Below are 17,548 nucleotides of genomic sequence, written 5' to 3' on the forward strand. Positions count from 1 at the left end.
AAAATATTATATAATGTCATTAACATAAGAGCACTTATATTTGTTAAAGATTTATGAGACTTTACATAGGGCATTCTATTGAGAAATAATATGAACATTTACTGAATAGGCAATTTCTCGAAATTATTTTGCCGAGCATATTTATTGAGCTTACATTACAATACAATTGTTATTGTAATCGTATCTGTCGTAATATTCGATACATTTGGTATTGTGTCGAATATTTCAAGTTAACGGCATCTTAATTTTCGATCTACAGCAAAAGGCCAAGCTTTAGGCTTATATTTTATCCCAGTTAGAAAGAAAAATATTGATGATTGTTAGAAATAGCATCAAGATTTATAAATGAATGTAAAAAGGCAGTTAGAGAGAGAGAGAGAGAGAGAGAGAGAGAGAGAGAGAGAGAGACAGAAGAAAATAATGCGTGTGGTCAGGAAAGCTTGTGGCGTAATTAGCGCGCACGTATAAAAACTATAGCACTTAATGTTTATGGCATATTTCGATGTATAGCTTAACAGGATAAGGCTTAGTCCTTTATTTTATCTTAACTAGGAGTTTCTAAGAGCTCCTACTGTTTTTCTATAGATGTTAAAAAATGACGAAAAACAAGTTCTTTTGCACTTTTGATCCGATTCTGTTCATATTCACTATTTTCATTTCTAGATCGGAATCTGTAGGAAAAACTAACAAGAAACAGTTGTCTTTAGTACGACAAAAAATCCATGCTGACAAGTGTTATTATTTAATATAACACGTTCTAATTTAACAACTAATTGTTAAAAATTACTATTTTATTGTGGTTAGGTTTAGTTATTAAACTTTTCCTTATAAAATAATAAATGTAGTATCCACAACATTACAGAAATTAGAGACTCTGCGAAAAACTTATGTTGTCCCATCGTGCACAGTCAACGCCATACCACACTGTTCACGTCAACTATACGTTCGCGTATTCCCATGCTCGTCATTCCCATGTACAGTCGCGGTCATTAGGGTTGCGACACTTTTTCTTTGATGCTTTTTGGAATATAGATTTGTTCATCGAGCGGAGAACGTAATTGATTCTTACCTATGGATCCAACTATTTACGTTCGTCGCTCGATTAGCAAGTCTACATTCCAAAAACCATCAAAGAAAAAGGGTCGCAACTATAATGAACACCATTGTACACATCATCCATAAGTCATACCATGAGTCATACACATGTCCACGCCATCCACACGTATACGTTTCCACATGATCATCATTTACATTATCATGCAACCACATGCCAGCCATTTATACGTCCTCAAATGTACGCGTAGCATATCCACGCGTTTAATAAGCATCCACATGTTCATATATTCATACATCCACACGTCCAAGCTCACACGCGTCTATACGACCACGCATCCACAAGTCCATGCATCCAAACGTCCATGCGTCCACGCATTACATGCCCATCATTCAAACGTCCACACATAAACTAGTCCACGCATTCATGTTTACACGTTTTTATGCGTCCATATGTCCACGCGTCCAGACCATAGATATATAAGATAAACCCAGCATTTCCTCATCCGATTCATCTAAAAAGTAAAGATGACAGAACGGAATGAGAGGCAAAATACGGAGAATGCTGTTTTCTTCTGTCCTTTTTTGCATTATTGACAGAAATATTTAGAAATACAAGATGACAACTAGAGAGAAACGAAGAAAAACTTCTCCGGATTTTGCCTCTCGTTCCGTTCTGTCAATTTCACATATACATAGCTAATGCTAGGTCTATCTTATGTGTTTATGGTCCAAACGTTTATATGTCCACGCGTTTATACGTTCATGCATCAAAACGTTCACGCGTCTACAATTCTAAGAATCCACGTGTGCACACATTTACCATTTATGCATCTATACGTCCATAATCTATACGTCCATACGTCTATACATCGACATGCCTGTCATTCAAATGTTTATGCGTATATTTATTCACACGTCCATACTTCATACGTCCACGCTTCCACAAGTCCACTTGTTTACATGTCTATGCTTCCACGTGTCCACGCATCTACAAATCCACACATTCACGCATTTACACGTCTACACGTTTATGCATCCACACGTCCACGTTCCTACATCCGCGTTTCTACTCTTTCTCGCATCGACGTCTTTCACGTCAACCCACATCGTTCACGTTGTCCACACTCTCCAATAGTGGACATGTAAAAGTGTGGACGCGTGGACGCGTAGAAACGTGAACATGTGGAAGAATGGACGTGTGGAAACATGGACATGTGGAAGCGTGGACGTGTGCAAGCAAGGACGAGTGGATGCGTGAATGTGTGGATATGTAGATGTGTAAATTCGTGACCGTGTGAAATTCGGGTTTGGATGCGTGGATGGCATCGGACATGCAAATGATGGGCGTGTAGATGTATGGATGGCATAGACCTGTATGACGTGAATTACGTGGACGACATGCTCAACGTCATGTGTTTTTATTTAAAAGAAAAATATTTATAAAAATTGACATGTGAATAAGGCCTATTTGATTTTTTATATTGTGTAATCCAGTCTCAATTTATAATTGTGTTTAATGGCATACTAGCGTCACTACACAACGTAATTGTTAGAATTCGTTATCTAATAATGGAGCGTCAATAGGCATATTGTGCGAATATTGTCCAATATTACTACTTTGTCTCCTACATTTTTTGTTAATTCAATTATTTCTTCATATACCATTCTCATCGTATTTATTACAAATGATTAATATTATTATATTTCTTTGTTAAGAACGATAAAAGAACAGAAGGAACAATTTTGCGAAAATCTGAAAAAGCTGAAATAATTTTTTCTTGCTATTTCTTTAAATGTAAATAACATGCTATGAAATGCTTTATTGCATTTTTAACATATCTTTGTTTAAATCATTTTATATTATTTCTTTTTATACTCTATTCTCATTGTATTTACTATGAATAATTAACATTACTGTTTCTTTAGTTCATTTAACTTGTTCATTTTCCTTCTGCAACTTCGTGTTTATTTAATGTGTGTGTGTGTGTATGTGCACGCGCGCGCGTATGCTATGTCTTCAATTTAGTTATTGGCACTATTTTTTTCTCCGAGTGTGTAGTACATGTCCGTTTTTAAGCATTCTTGTAGCCTAAGGCTGTGCAACGTTGCGCTGAATAGTCACCTGTATTCGCGCTTCCGGTAGGCCGATTTTGCCGGCAAGTCTTTCCCTGGCAAACACATCTGGGTAATGCGTCCTCTCGAACTCCTTCTCGAGCGCGTCGATCTGCTCATTGCTGAAGCTCGTACGATTTCTTTGCAGTTTTCTCTTCAGGCGGAGACGAGCCTGATCGTCATCGGCGCCGCCCGACACACTGCCGGCGTTGCTGTTGTCGCCCCCGCTATTCGTCTCGTCCGAGTGCGCGCCACCCTCGAGCTCAGTTACTGTAATAATAAAACGAATGTACATCATTATCAACGTCTTTCGCGCGAACAGCTATTACGGCCAATCTCGAGTCTTCTTTTATCACATTATATAGTTATGATAACTTTCGTGCCAAGAGTCTCTTCCATGAATTGAGTTTCGAGAATAAAATTAAAACGAGATTTATAGTTAACTAAAACACTAAATGCAATTCTTACATTTCCAAAACTTCATAGTTTGTTTACTGTAACACTTAGCTTCTTGCGAATATTAAAATTCGCAATCGCCGATAATTAAAGACTCGAAAAAATCTTTTCCGAAAAAATAAAAACAAAACGTTTCAGAATTATCAAAAAATTTCAAAATTAATCAAAAATTAACCAATTATAGAAATATGCAAGCTATTTGAATACAAATTGAATCGAATCTAATATAAAAATGATTTTAAATGACTTATTGTTAGAGAAAAATTTTCAATACTGACTTGGGTCTTCTAAAGCGATTTTTTCCCCTTACTTCTTGAAAGCTGAACATTGCATTACATTGTATTAATTATTAATACTGAAAAATATAATTTACTTAGCTAATTAAAAAAATAAAAATTTATAGTAAGAAACATCATTCGTACATTTATGGTTTCTTTTTATAATAGATAAAATTCGCTAAAAATATTTGAAAAGCGAAAATAAATTTGTACGAGTTTCTTTTGCAAGTCGCATAGTTTAAACAAGAGTATAGTATTCATAATATTAGATTACTTTACATGTTTGTAACTTTCTGAAACTATTTTGTTTTTATATTTTTCTCTTTCACATTTTCCTTGCTCTAAGTTCATATTTTGATATATGAACATAAACGTGGAATATCCTTATTGAAGCGACCATAGTTAAAATCCCAATAAAAACTGCCACATTATTTGATGCAAGACATTTTCTAATTTGTATTTATATCTTTAAAGTTTTATTTTTGGCTTTTCTTAAGAAATAAGACAAAGTGATATGCCGATATTATACTGGCGCATCATCGGTGACTTTCCTCTATATATAATTATTATATTCAACATCATTTTTATTACTTATGCATTAACATTTAGTTCAATAATAATTACGTTGTTAAATAAAAATTATATTTTAACAATTCAATTCCACTTAGATGAAATTTTGTCGATTCAAATTAATATAAGAGGAATTGAAATGGAATTCGATTTGATTCGGCGTAAAGAAACTTTGATTTACGTCTCTAGTCAATTAATTCAAAAATTGCATGTTTTGTAGGTTAGTAATTTTTGTCGAAATGTCGACAGGTATTATCTTTCCCGAATTTGTTCGCGATATTGTCGGGCAAGTTAAAGTTTTCCAGAAATTCTTTCCAACAAGGAGATAGGCGGTGTGTACTATCGATGTCAGCGTGTGTGATAACGCGGCGCACGATTTGTGGTTTCGTGGCGCTTACCCCTCCGGCTTTCTTATATCAATTCCTACGCGCGACATGCGCTCGCGCGAGTATCTGCGCGTGTACGTGTATTTGCGCGTGTACGTATCTATGCGCGTATGTGGACGAGCGGGCGATATAGGCAGGCGTCGCCGGGTGAACCTTATCGTCGGTTTCTGGGTGAGCGCGTCGAGGCGTCACCGGGCTCGGTACGACGACGGGATGAAGGGGGACGGTGAGGAGACACACGGGGTAGAGCGAGGAGAGAGCGACCGGGGTTGGAGGAAGCTACAGGCAAGGGGGTGTCCGATAAGACGACGACGGGCGTCCCGACGCCAGTTGCCGGCCACCCCCACTGATATACGCCACTGTCATTTCGCGACTACTTCCTCCCCGCCGCGCCTGGAGAAACTCGAGTCAAAGTCTAGCTCAATGTGACACGTGACACGTTGTTATTGCTCCATTATGTTCTACGTTATAATTGACAATAATTTGTTTTTCTTGTTTTGATTGGCTTCCCATTGGTGTGTCCCATACAATTTATTTACTATATTCCATATATGTGTGTATATTGTGATTAGTGATATGAAGCTACAATAGTTCATATTTTATTTATTAATGTCAATAGTATCAATTGATGCTTCTGGTTGGCTGTTGCATTCACTTTGCGATTGGCGACTAGGCGTTTGTGATACATCGCGTTCTTTAGAGGTCAAATTGCTTTACGTGTTAAAAGAAAATATATATATATATTCCAGTAAACACCAAGTTACAGTTATATAAACGTTAGTTATAATTTTCCACTCAATAATATAACTATTATATAACAAGAGTGTGTTATACATATAACAGTCAAATTACAATTAACATTTGTATAACTTGGTGTTTGCTGAGTATAATTCAATTAGATTAAAAATATGACGAAAAATATTTTCTGATAAGAAGGAATGCATCAAATTCCGATTTATGTATCTTTATCCTTTGTAAAATTATTCTTTTGTAGTCATCGCAATTGTATAAGTAATGATAAATTGTAAATGATTTACGATATGAAAAGTTGCTTCTTCGCTATGCGCCGTTCCATCTCTCGATGTACGTAACGAGTAATATCAAGAAGTTGCGAATAACTGTCATCGTTAAGTTTATTGCCGATGTCATCGCGTGGGAGGGAATATCACGTTTTCCATATATGATGTCAGATTAGAAGCGCCCACGGAACTCGGAGGTAACGAAAACGTCCGTAATAATCGTCGTATAAGCGGCAAAACCCGAGGATACAACCCTCATCCCCCTCGAGTCATCCCTTCGCTTCCTTCTCCACGTGACTCGCTCGAGGAAGTAGCTGGCAGACGGCCACGCTAGTAGCGGCAAAGTTCTCGCGGCTCGGTAGGGTTGGTTGCCACGAACTTCCACCTCCCCAGGCGTACCGAGGAGAATCGAGTGCGACGTTGGCGTACAAGTTCTCCGGCCCTTGCCTCCCTTCCTCCTCCTTCTCCTCCTGTACCCACCAAATCTCCCTCGTCTTCTACGCTCTCCTCATCTGCCAGCCCTGAGTTGCTCCTTCGTAACCGTGCACTGCAAACGATATCCTTAGGGGCGGCCCTCCGTCAGTATCTGCAAGGCGCGGGGTTAACGCTACGAGGGTGTCTTAAGCGGTAATTAAAACCGCCTTAGCCCTTCTTCCTCCCCCCCCTCCACTCCCGCCATCCCGTTCCCGCCTCCTCTCTCTTCCATTCCTTCCTGCCCTTCCTCCATCTATCCCCGCGGAACTCGAGAAGCAACTTCGGGCCTTCGCGGTTGTTAGATCTTGGTCTTTACTATCACGGGGCCAAGTCGCGCCGCTCATCGCTTTCTACGCGGTGTACTCGCGAGTTTAACATCGACGCGGAGCTCGAGCATTTAAGGGGGAGAATCTATCGTAGGAGCATATATGAGTAAATCAGCCTCAATAACATAAATCAAAAATACGAGAATTTATATACCTTGTTTGATGATTATTCCCATTAATATAATACACTATAATTGCATTGTTGATAATCGTTAGTAAACTTCTCTGAAATGTCAAGTTGTTCAAAGCGATCGTTTTTAATCGCGACATTTTGGTGACTTGAACGGTTTCTTGAAATTAAATCTTAAAAAAATCATTAGCATCTGAAAAAAATCAGTTTTTTAAAATGCCAGTGAGCATTAGAATTATTAGTAATTTTTGTGTTTTACAATCTGATCCAGCTTATGTGAGCTGCATGCTATGTATTCGACAGTCTTGAAACATAGTTCTTAACCGAAGCCGGAATACATTATATTACAAATTGAATTGTTCGACAATTACAATGTATTCCAGCTTCGATTAAGGACTGTGTTTCAAGACTGACGAAAATGTGGCATACAGCTCACGTGAGTTGAAGATTGTAAAATATAAAAATAATTATTAAATACCAAGATCGATATAGGTTCTCTCATTTTTGTTATAAATTTTAAAAAATTAATGCACAATAGAAAACATTTCGTTTTAAGTTAAAACTGATCCTTGTTACAATTTTGTGTTAAATTTTTAACATGATCCGAGTGCTAATTCAATATATAATTGTATCTTTCAAACATTTTGTGTTAAATTGATATTCAACATTTTTTAGTGTTACAATAACACTATTTATGGAAGAATAAGTAAAAAAGTAAACATGCAAATAATGAAAAAAAGAACAACACAGAAATAATGTTTAAAACATAAATTTTAAGTTAAATAAAATGTTACGTGTCAATATGTGTGTTATTAATATTTTAATTTTACTGAAGAATTATACTTTTATAATTTGTTCTAAATTATCATACATTAAGGTATTAACATTTTTGTATTAATTTTTTACGTTACATTTGTGTTATTTTCTAACATATTCATCTTATGTTAAATTAACTCAAAAATTCGAGTGGATCGTTTGGGACATGCAATATATGTATATTAAATTTAACATAATACAAATTTTTCGATTGTGTACGATTATTATATGCGGGAAATAATTTGGTCAATAATTTACATTTCTCTTTCAATCGCTCGTCGCGCTGGTACATAAATTACCGTCCCGAGCCTTTTAGTTATGACGACATATCATCCGCTTGTGTCTTTTAATGAACTAAATCTCTAAATCTCAAAGAATCTAAAAGTGTCATAACTCCAAATATGTTTACGTGACTTGCCGTGATAAACGAGCAGAAATAGAGAGAGGCGCGAGAGAGAGAAAGAGAAAAGAAATAGGAACCCTCCTGAAGCTCATCTCCGTACTAAAGAACGTTTGGAAGGCAGGAGCTCAACGCGGGACCATTTTACCAGTGGTGGGGAATCCATGTCACCCAGGCAGCTTCTCGCCCCCTCTTCCCTTCCTCACCCAGTACTCCTCCTTCCCCCGTTTTTGGCCCCAACCAGATCATTCGTATCTTCCTTCAACGAATTATCCACCAACCGGGACTGCCGTGCGTTCAAGCGTGATGGCGGAACTATTCGAGGTTTAATCTACCAACGTTGTCGCCAATGCATTCAATATTCTTTCGATATTCCGTTCGTGCACGATTGTTAATAAATTTTGCAATTGTTATATATTTGTATAAACACAGTATGGTCAAAAATATATGAAGTAGCTTTCATAACAAATTGAGATTAGTAAAAGTAAAAAGTCGATGTTTTCACGAATTAAAAGTTGCAACAAATTTTCTCTCGCATCCGTTATTATTTATTATAATTAAATATTTCTATAATTATATAATGCAAATATAAAATATATACATAATGCATAAAAGAGTATTGTTCGAAATAAAACACCCTTCCGATTGAGGTAGAACTTTACAGATAATATTGCGATATATAATTATTTACGAAGAACTCATCTTCGGGTATGTATAGTCGGTTTTGTATAGTTTAAAAGATAAAAAAATAGAAAAAAAATTATACAAGGTGTCCGATAATAATCAAATTACCTCTGATAGAGCAGATCAAACTGAACAAAAAAATTCTTTAGCATTTTGCAAACTTTGCAATAATTAACGAGGTATTAATTATTGAAAGTCATCGATTTAGGGGTGAGATCTTTGTAAATAATCATTATATATTGTAACAATATTAAAGAAGAGAGTGTTATTATTATTACCATCCTTATTATCTCCGTTATTAGGTGAAGAATTGTTAGTAATTACTTATGGAATCATTTGTTTAGAGCCTGTCGTTATGTAGTAGCTAATATGCCAATATATAATAGATAACAATTGTTATATTGTACAAAGCATTTTTATATTTGAATATTTTAAAACTTTTTCAAAGTATTTTAAAACTTTTAATTACTTATGCAGCCTCATGTTTCTCATTGTTTCTAAACTTAAGCGTATTATCACTCGGTATACGAATGTACACTCGAATATTTTTTGCTATTTAATTTTATATTCGATTATCCACATTTTGAATTATGCACAATTATTCAATAGTATTGCATTTTGTTAACGTGGTTATTGTATAAGCATGCTCGTTATATGTATGTACACGGCCAGTATCGATTTTCATATCGAAATATTTTTCATATCGAATGTCACTCAGAAACATTACAGACATCATTTTATCTTTGTTGTTTACTGAATATTAAACAAGGATAAAATGCACTCGGGTGCACTTATTAGGTTCACCCACGCGGATGTTTCTGCACGCAGGCGCTAACCTACAATTCATGTAATATTATACCATACTCGTACTCAAGCAGAACAAGTCACGATAATATCAAAATAATAATAAAGTAAATCGTGACTGACTACACAGTGACTTTTAAGAATCATTTTGCAATCATTTTAACGTCATTTTAATGTCGTGATAACTTTTTGTTTTGCTTAAGATTAATTTATCGGTAGTAGGAAGAGTATATTTGTAAATGCATTTGTTATACATTTTGCAATATTCTTTTTTCTATAATTATAAAAGTCTATCTTCTAATTAAAGTAAAGCCAGCATTTACATCTATCTATTTTAGAACTTCATGGTTATAAGATTGTATCTTTAACAATTCATTTTTAAAAAATATATAATTTTGTAATAAAATACTGTGTGTTTTGAAATAAAACCAATTTTTAAATTTATTTTTGGAGTGGCCATATTATCATTCCTATTCCTCCCTATTATGTAGTGTCATCATATTTTTTATAAATCATGTCCTAAGTAATAAATATTTTATAGCTTTGAGTCTAGACTTATTAAACAATACTTTAATGAATATAATCGTTAAAGTGTAATCAATATAAAATATTGATTAATGCAACTTTAATTGCAAACTCAAAATTGTGACGTGATGGAGCAATTTGAATGGTAGATTCGTACTTAGCAGCTAAAAAACTATTAGGAAAAGGCAGGTTTCGTTCCAGAATTTTTTGTGCACTGTGATATTAATAAAGATATAAAATGTAAATGACCATAATACTATGTAGCCATAATTCTATGTTCTTGTAAAGTTCAGCTCAATCGGTAGGGTGTCCCATTTCGGAATACTGCCGAAAAATTTAAAAGGCTATATAGTTAAATTATTTATTTCATCTTAAAGTAAAAGAAAGATTTATTTTATACTTTCTGCTTTATCTTTAGAAGCATATTATCGTTCTTCTCAAAGTCGAAAGATAGCATATGTTTGACATTATTTGAAACAACATTCGTTAGTTTTATAAATCAAGACTGATTTGCAATCGCTGCAATGCATCATATCGTCGAGAGTACGAGGAGTCGCAACTTATAGAATTGAGTGGATGATCGACGAACGAGAGAAGGGGTCGTTTATTAATGTCGATAATGGGGCGGTGCGCACTTAGCTAAACGCTTTAAAGACCGCGCGGGAATGGCATTGTTGCGCGAACGTGCGCGATAATGCCGTGCGCTATTGCGATCTCGCGGCATTGTGGCGGGCATATATCGGTAGTTTACTTTCAATCGTTGCGCAATCGGGCCGAGGGGAAAAGGATCATCGAACGCAGCCAGTAAGAATAACAAGAGCAGAGAAACAAAGAATCTTCGAAAAAAAGAGAGGAACAATTTTAATCGTAAACGGAAGGAAGAGAGAAGGACGGCGGGACAGAGACTCTCTCTCTCTCTCTCTCTCTCTGTCTTTCATACTCACTCTCTCTTTTTCTTTTAAAAGTTTCTGTTACTCGCGTGCCCTCCTGACTTCATGAGAGTCACTCGAATGAAAGAAATAAAAAATAAAAAAGAAAGAAAAACACACAACACACACTCGGCAAAGGAAGACCCTTGACTTCGAGACTACTACCGTCTCTTGCGGAAGCAGAGGACTATTGCGAGGTCAAATTCATACGTTGCAGGGTCGTAGTTCTCGACAACGATCGAAGGAAACAATGCTACACTTACGCGATGGAGAACGTAGGTACCTAAACGGTGCGTGCGGTCCACTTGTGTGTGCCATGCAACCGATTTTACCAATCGAAACCGAGAGGGCACGCGTTCTCTCCTCTTCAGTAGCGAACACAGTGGCGAATGCGAAGTGGCAAGCGCAAAGTGGTTAACTTTTAGACGCGAGCTTCGCCGAAGCGTGATTAACGCGGCACGTTTCGTTGAACCGAAAGAGAGAAGAGAAACGTTTTGCGGCTCGTGCGACAAGAAATTAGGCTCCATAAAGCCCATCACACATAGAATTCCGTAGCGACGTAAAACCAAACGTAACCGTAAGGGAATAGACCAATCACAATTGAGTATGCATTTAGTCCGTAGTCCGTAGCCGTAATGTCGAAAATTCCGTATGGTTGAAATTTTTACGGTTACGTTTTACGTCGCTACGGAATTCTATGTGTGATGGGCTTAAGCTCGATAAAGGCTATAACACACACATTCTGTAACAGTAATCATAAGACAAACCGTAAGAATTAGCCAATCACCGTCGAGAATTATCAAAAATGTAAGGACATTATTTTTAAACTCTCAGCTCTGATTAGCGAAGTCTTACGGTACGTCTCATGAGCTTTCTACAATAAGCTATTAGTAATAAATCAGAAGTCAGAAGCTAGTTGTAACGAGTTAATAGTGTGTTATAAGACAATAATAAGTCAGTAGTCAGTGACAGAACAGAGATGGCCAAATTTCATATCTTACGACCTAAAACTTAAATTACGTTATGACTGGCCAATCAAAAGACAATATAGATCTGCCATTTTTAACGAGAGAACCGTAACCTAAAACGTATCGACGGCGAACTCGAGTCGAGTGTCGTTGGACGACGAGATTTCCGCGAAGGAATCGGCCGTCGACAATCGCCGTCGGCTGAAATGTTATTACACAATGATCGAATACGACTTATTATAGATGCAAGTTTCTTAAGAATTATAACTACTTATTCTGACTAGCAATTAGCGTTTTATGTGTAGTGACTAATGACTTATTGTAGAAAGCTCATTATGGTTATTGCGTCTTGACCCATCTTCTATTTAATTTGTTGTACAGTAATCATGGTCTTGAATCTCTCTATAATATTATTATGTCTTTACTCGTAGACAGAAACGTAGTCACAAACGTTTCTTGAATGTTACTTATTGTTGTGAAGAATATTACCGAGTGCATCGATGGTTGTACTGGCTAAGACACCAAACTTGGATAGTAAGGGGATCTAAGTTTGAATCTTGGCTGAGGTAGGTAGGTAATATTTTTTGCAACAGATTTTTCATTTTCTTTGAGGTAGGGGGAGGAAAGATTTTGGAAATGCTAGTTAGTATCGATATTATTAAAATTGATGTTCAATTTAATTATGTGATAATTCTGATTTGGTTCATTTTCAAGAGCTTTGAAACCGAAAGTAATGACGCGCAGTCCGAACGAATTGGAAGCTGTATGTAAACATTACATATAAAATATTATTTCAATAGCAAGATCTTGCTATGACTGTCTTAGCTCATCTTCTATATAATTTATTGTCACGCAATCTGTCAGGTAACCTTACGTGCAAAGTAAAGGCGACAAAATATCAATCCCAATTTGACTAAATGTCGAGCTTGTAAACGGTGTTGAGTGTTGAGACTAAAGGCACTAGAGCGGAGGGATACGTGGAGGGAAAGAAGTCTCGAATGGAAGAGACCAGATGCACTCCGCGTCGAATGGCGTTAGAATGGCAGCGATGATACAGATGTTACGCGCGCGCAATGTTCGCTCAGGCGAATAAGAGTCAACGTCGGCGCGGAAAGTCTGACGGCCATTATTACTAGGGGCCCAGCTAATAACGCGTAATGCCGACCGCGGCCGCCCTTTTTTTCGCGCATTTTTATTAGCGTTGCTACCCACCCCATGGTAGCGCCGTGTGCTTCCCCTCGATGTGCGTGTGATGTGCTATAGGTGCGCGGTACAGGCAGAAGTGAACGGATCAGGGCACCACCCGGTTTCGGTGTGACACCTCGCACCCTTCGGGATGACGATTATCGTTTTTAACCCGACTAGAAAAGCCAGTCGGTGACAATGGCCGGCCATGATGCGTTAGCAACGGCCATCCAGATGTCGTAAAAATGGCGCGAGGGGGGCGGGAATGGTGGAACCTAGGAAGACGAAGGGAAGAGGTATAGTGTATTGCGTATACTTGTTACAATTGATGACGTTGCATAAATTAAATAAAACTAATACAAACAGCAAATTTCCCTCAACATGGCCAGTTAATCATACTTTGTTAATACTTTCATAGTTCAAATGAAACACTTTTTAACTGAGAATAAATATGTCATAACAAGAGTCACATGTTTTAAGATTATTAGTCTTAAGAACATTTTAAATTAGTGCGTCAAATTATTACGTTAGTTCAAAAATATTGATTTTAGCAGTGTTAATTATAGATATTACTTCACTTTAATTACAGCTAGCTCGTTAAGGAAATATTTTAGTTTGACGGATTAAAAAAATGATTTTCTTTTTATAATTTTTTATCTTTACTCTTGAAAAAAATAACTGATAAAGTGTTTTAATAAACTGATTATTATATCAGTTTATTGAAACACTTTCTTAAAGGTATACTCTAAAGAATGAGTCTAAGTATAAAGCAATTTAGTGAATAGTTTATCGATGTTTTCACGTTTTGAAGAACGGCATATGGGCCGAACGCATATTATAGGTATTTACGCATGAAAAAGCATCATTGGACAATGCAATGATAATGCAATAAAACCAATATATGGCGATTTAACTGCAGGTGCTTATTAGAATAATGTTGCATACCCAAAACAGCAACGAAAGTTTACATTTGCGTATATGCACGTTTGCGTCGAAAATATGCATTGTAAGACAAAAACAATAGAAATCGCAACATTTCTCGCTATTTGCATTTTCAATAAAAAATTTCAACTATTTTACAAATTATAGAAATTATCATAGGATCAACTGCGAAAGCAGGGTTGAAAAAATTATTTTTTAAAAGTAATTCATTAAAAATTGAAAAAGTAACTATAGCTATAAAATATACAGAGTTACCATTTATTACTTTAAAAAAAATAACTTGTTGCTGCTATTACTGTTATTGAAAAAGTAACGATTTCCATTTTTAGTACTAAAATAAGATCCAATTAAGCATAAAATTGATTTTTCTATAATATTTTTGTTAAAAATAATATTAATAAAAATATATTATTAATATATTTTATCTTAAAGTCGCAAAACCATGAAAAATTTAAAGAAAAAGACATGTATACATAAAACATCAATATCCTGATGTTTTCACAAGAAAATAAGAAAAAGTGCCATTTCTTGGTTGAAGCGGATCTTGATACTTAATAACATTTTAATATCAATTATTATATTTTTCAGTTCTGTAAATCGCGTGCCGATATAGTTTCAGTTCCGAGCAAAAAATTTGCAAAGTACCCCTTTTAAAATTTCTCTAAATTAGAATATCCCCGTAAGTTATATTATACGAAAATAGAATTTATTAATGAATAAAAATCATCTCATCTGATATTGATGTTACAACAAATCCGGAAATGATTGCAAAAATTTTTTTCACGAGAAACTCTCGATGCTTCCGCATGCAATGGTATAAGAGTAAGAGCAGGGGGTAAAAGCGGACTCTTTCTCTCTCATTGCGAAATTGCTATCGTATCGCTCGAGAGCGGATAGGAATAAGGGGTATAATCCTCTCCGACCTAGTGCCTAATCCTACGAACAAATTTATTGGATTCTCCGTCCCTTAAAGCCGAATATGCGCCGCGCCGAACTTTCGAACGAGTACTTGTTGGAAATATATCTCACGGATTAGGGATTCGTCCTATCTCCCAACTGCGCGAGACCGCTAAATGTCGCGTAACAACGAACATTATATTATTCACAGGGAAGAAAGATCGCAGAATATCGAAACGATATCGTGGTTCGATCTTGATGTTTGTCTGAAAAATACGAAGCTTTCGAATTAATGACGTAAATCTATGATTCCCTATTGGCGATGCCATAATGGCATTACTATGTAGTTTTCAGGTAAAATTTTATACTTGCTGTAGGAGTGAAGAAGCGCTCTGGGCTTGCAATGGACTTCAAACAGTGCGATTGAAAAATTATTTTGATGCATCAACTTAATAGAGCGAGCGGCGCAGGTAAACTTCCATCGTCCAATTTATTCGGCCGACGCCGTCGCGATTAACAGCGTCGAATAATTCGATATAGAACCGTGACAACGATCGTGTAAAGTCGTATTCAAAGGGTTAACACATTCACCGGCTCGTCGATGACGCGCTTTCCGCGCGAGGAACAACAACGGACGAGTTCCGGGCTGAGCGGGCGCTCTCCAGCCGTGTTAAATGGCCGGAAAGAAACGAGGTGTCGACCCCGGGTTGGATTAAAGGCTAAGCGGTGGAATATGGACCGTGCTGGCAGCACTGAGCGTGTACGAGGCTGCTAGCACGCGTATGCGAGATATAGACATTGGTAGCCAGTGGTACGTGAACGCGAAGGGGTTGCACGCGTGTCCGACGCACACTCATTTGCATATGTACTGATTTAAAATACACCCACATTCGCCCGACCCGTTGACCGATACACCAATGTAACAATGTGACAACGGCCCTCTTCAACAATATTTAACGATATCTATTTTCATAAATTATCCATACAATTGACATCTAGACAGATTTTGCTGGTGGATATTGCGATATTCTGTAAATAATTTAATACATCACTAATATGAACAATCGGAGTTTATCAAATAATTGTAAAGTAATAGAGTTGAAATATGCACGGCAAGGGCGACACTTTGGTGGTAAATGTTAAAGAAATTCTACTTTCCTTGACGTAAATTATATATGTATATATAAGTCATTAAAGACAAAGTTGAAAATAATTTCGAAATTAAAAAAAAAAGATTTTGAAGTAGAGCAGGAAATAATTTTGAGAAATAATTTTGAGAAATTTCACAGATTTCATTTACTAATTAATAATAATTAACTTACAGCGAATTCGACTGGACTGCACTACTACAGACTGGTGCACATTAAAGCCGTTATATATTGATCTAATTTAACTGTAAGTGAAAAATAAAATACAAATATCTTGAATGATAAAATACGTATTTTATTAACCGATAAAGTATATTGAAGATTTAGCGGTTTAACTTGTTTATATATTTATATTAAACATACATCTTTATGTCGATTTGTGTATGACGGCTTTACTGTGCACCAGTGCGCACTAGTGCATCCAGCCGGATTCACTATTATTAATTATTGTCCTATGTTTCGAGAACTTGGCATACTATTATATTCAAGTTGGTTACATAGAAGCGATTAAAAATGATATACGAATAAAAAAACTATTAATTTAACGACCTGAACGACCTCTATTTCTAACTTAACTCTTTGACGCACAATCTAATTTTCTCTCTATTTTATTTATTACAATAGATGTAATCTTTGTAGAATAGTAATCAAAAATTTATCACATCTCTCAATAATTTGTGATGTTAATGTACGTTAACAACGTAAAGCTCTTAGACAAATTTAAAGATGAGCGATTACAAAATTACATAAGTCAATACAGACTGATTTTGATCGGCAAAAAAGTATATATTAGAAGAGTTAAACAACAACAACGTGAATCCTATTAATCGAAGATGTCACAGACAAACGCGGAAGCGGGCACGCGGGAAGAAATTCGAGAATCGATGAAGCGAGCGGACAGACGTCGGAATCTACAGAGAAAACGTGTAAAGGCAAGCAAAGAGGAGCGCGGGCGATGCAGAAAGGAAAATATTGGAAACTCCATTAGCGCCGGTGTAACTAGCCGTACACCGGAATACATAAGCAGCTCCCATAGAGAGCGAGACAGAAGCAGATGAAGAGAGTACAGTGGCGGGGAAACGGTGGAATAGCCATGGGGATTATTACGCGATTCATTTGTAACATTCTCTCCCTAGCAGTTACCGCTATATCTTTCCCTTTCTTCAGAGTTTCCCTACGATCCTTTTCCAGTTTCGCGTCGACATAGATCTGAGAGTTAAATCTGGGAAATTTTCTTTGTCTCGTTCTGGCGGATTTCTCCGTTTTATTTTTTCCTTCTATTTTCTTTTATTAAGTTTCTTACGCATAATTTGATTAAATATCAATTTGCAATTAAGTTTTGCTAAATATTTTGTTAAAAAAAATACATTTTTTTTTTAATAAAACATTTTACGCGTCTTACTTGTTGTTGTGTGCATTTTTCGGAGTTGTTATAGCGGGCGG

At 36.3% G+C, this 17,548-nt stretch overlaps 1 protein-coding gene across 5 annotated transcripts in view; it reads right to left on the reverse strand.

The window, feature by feature from the left end:
- LOC105199542 (paired box protein Pax-6) overlaps positions 1-17,548 on the reverse strand; it is a 146,255-nt gene that overhangs the window by 20,911 nt on the left and 107,796 nt on the right. For all 5 annotated transcript variants that reach the window (XR_003269194.2, XM_026139003.2, XM_026139001.2 and 2 more), the window contains exon 7: positions 3,179-3,438. Coding sequence is in view for 4 of the 5 variants with exons in the window: in XM_026139003.2 (XP_025994788.1) it covers positions 3,179-3,438 (260 nt within the window). In the remaining variant the exon portion in view is untranslated. The remainder of the gene's footprint in view (positions 1-3,178; positions 3,439-17,548) is intronic.

The sequence above is a fragment of the Solenopsis invicta genome, chromosome 1, assembly GCF_016802725.1.
Source record: "Solenopsis invicta isolate M01_SB chromosome 1, UNIL_Sinv_3.0, whole genome shotgun sequence".
NCBI classification, from domain to species: domain Eukaryota; kingdom Metazoa; phylum Arthropoda; class Insecta; order Hymenoptera; family Formicidae; genus Solenopsis; species Solenopsis invicta.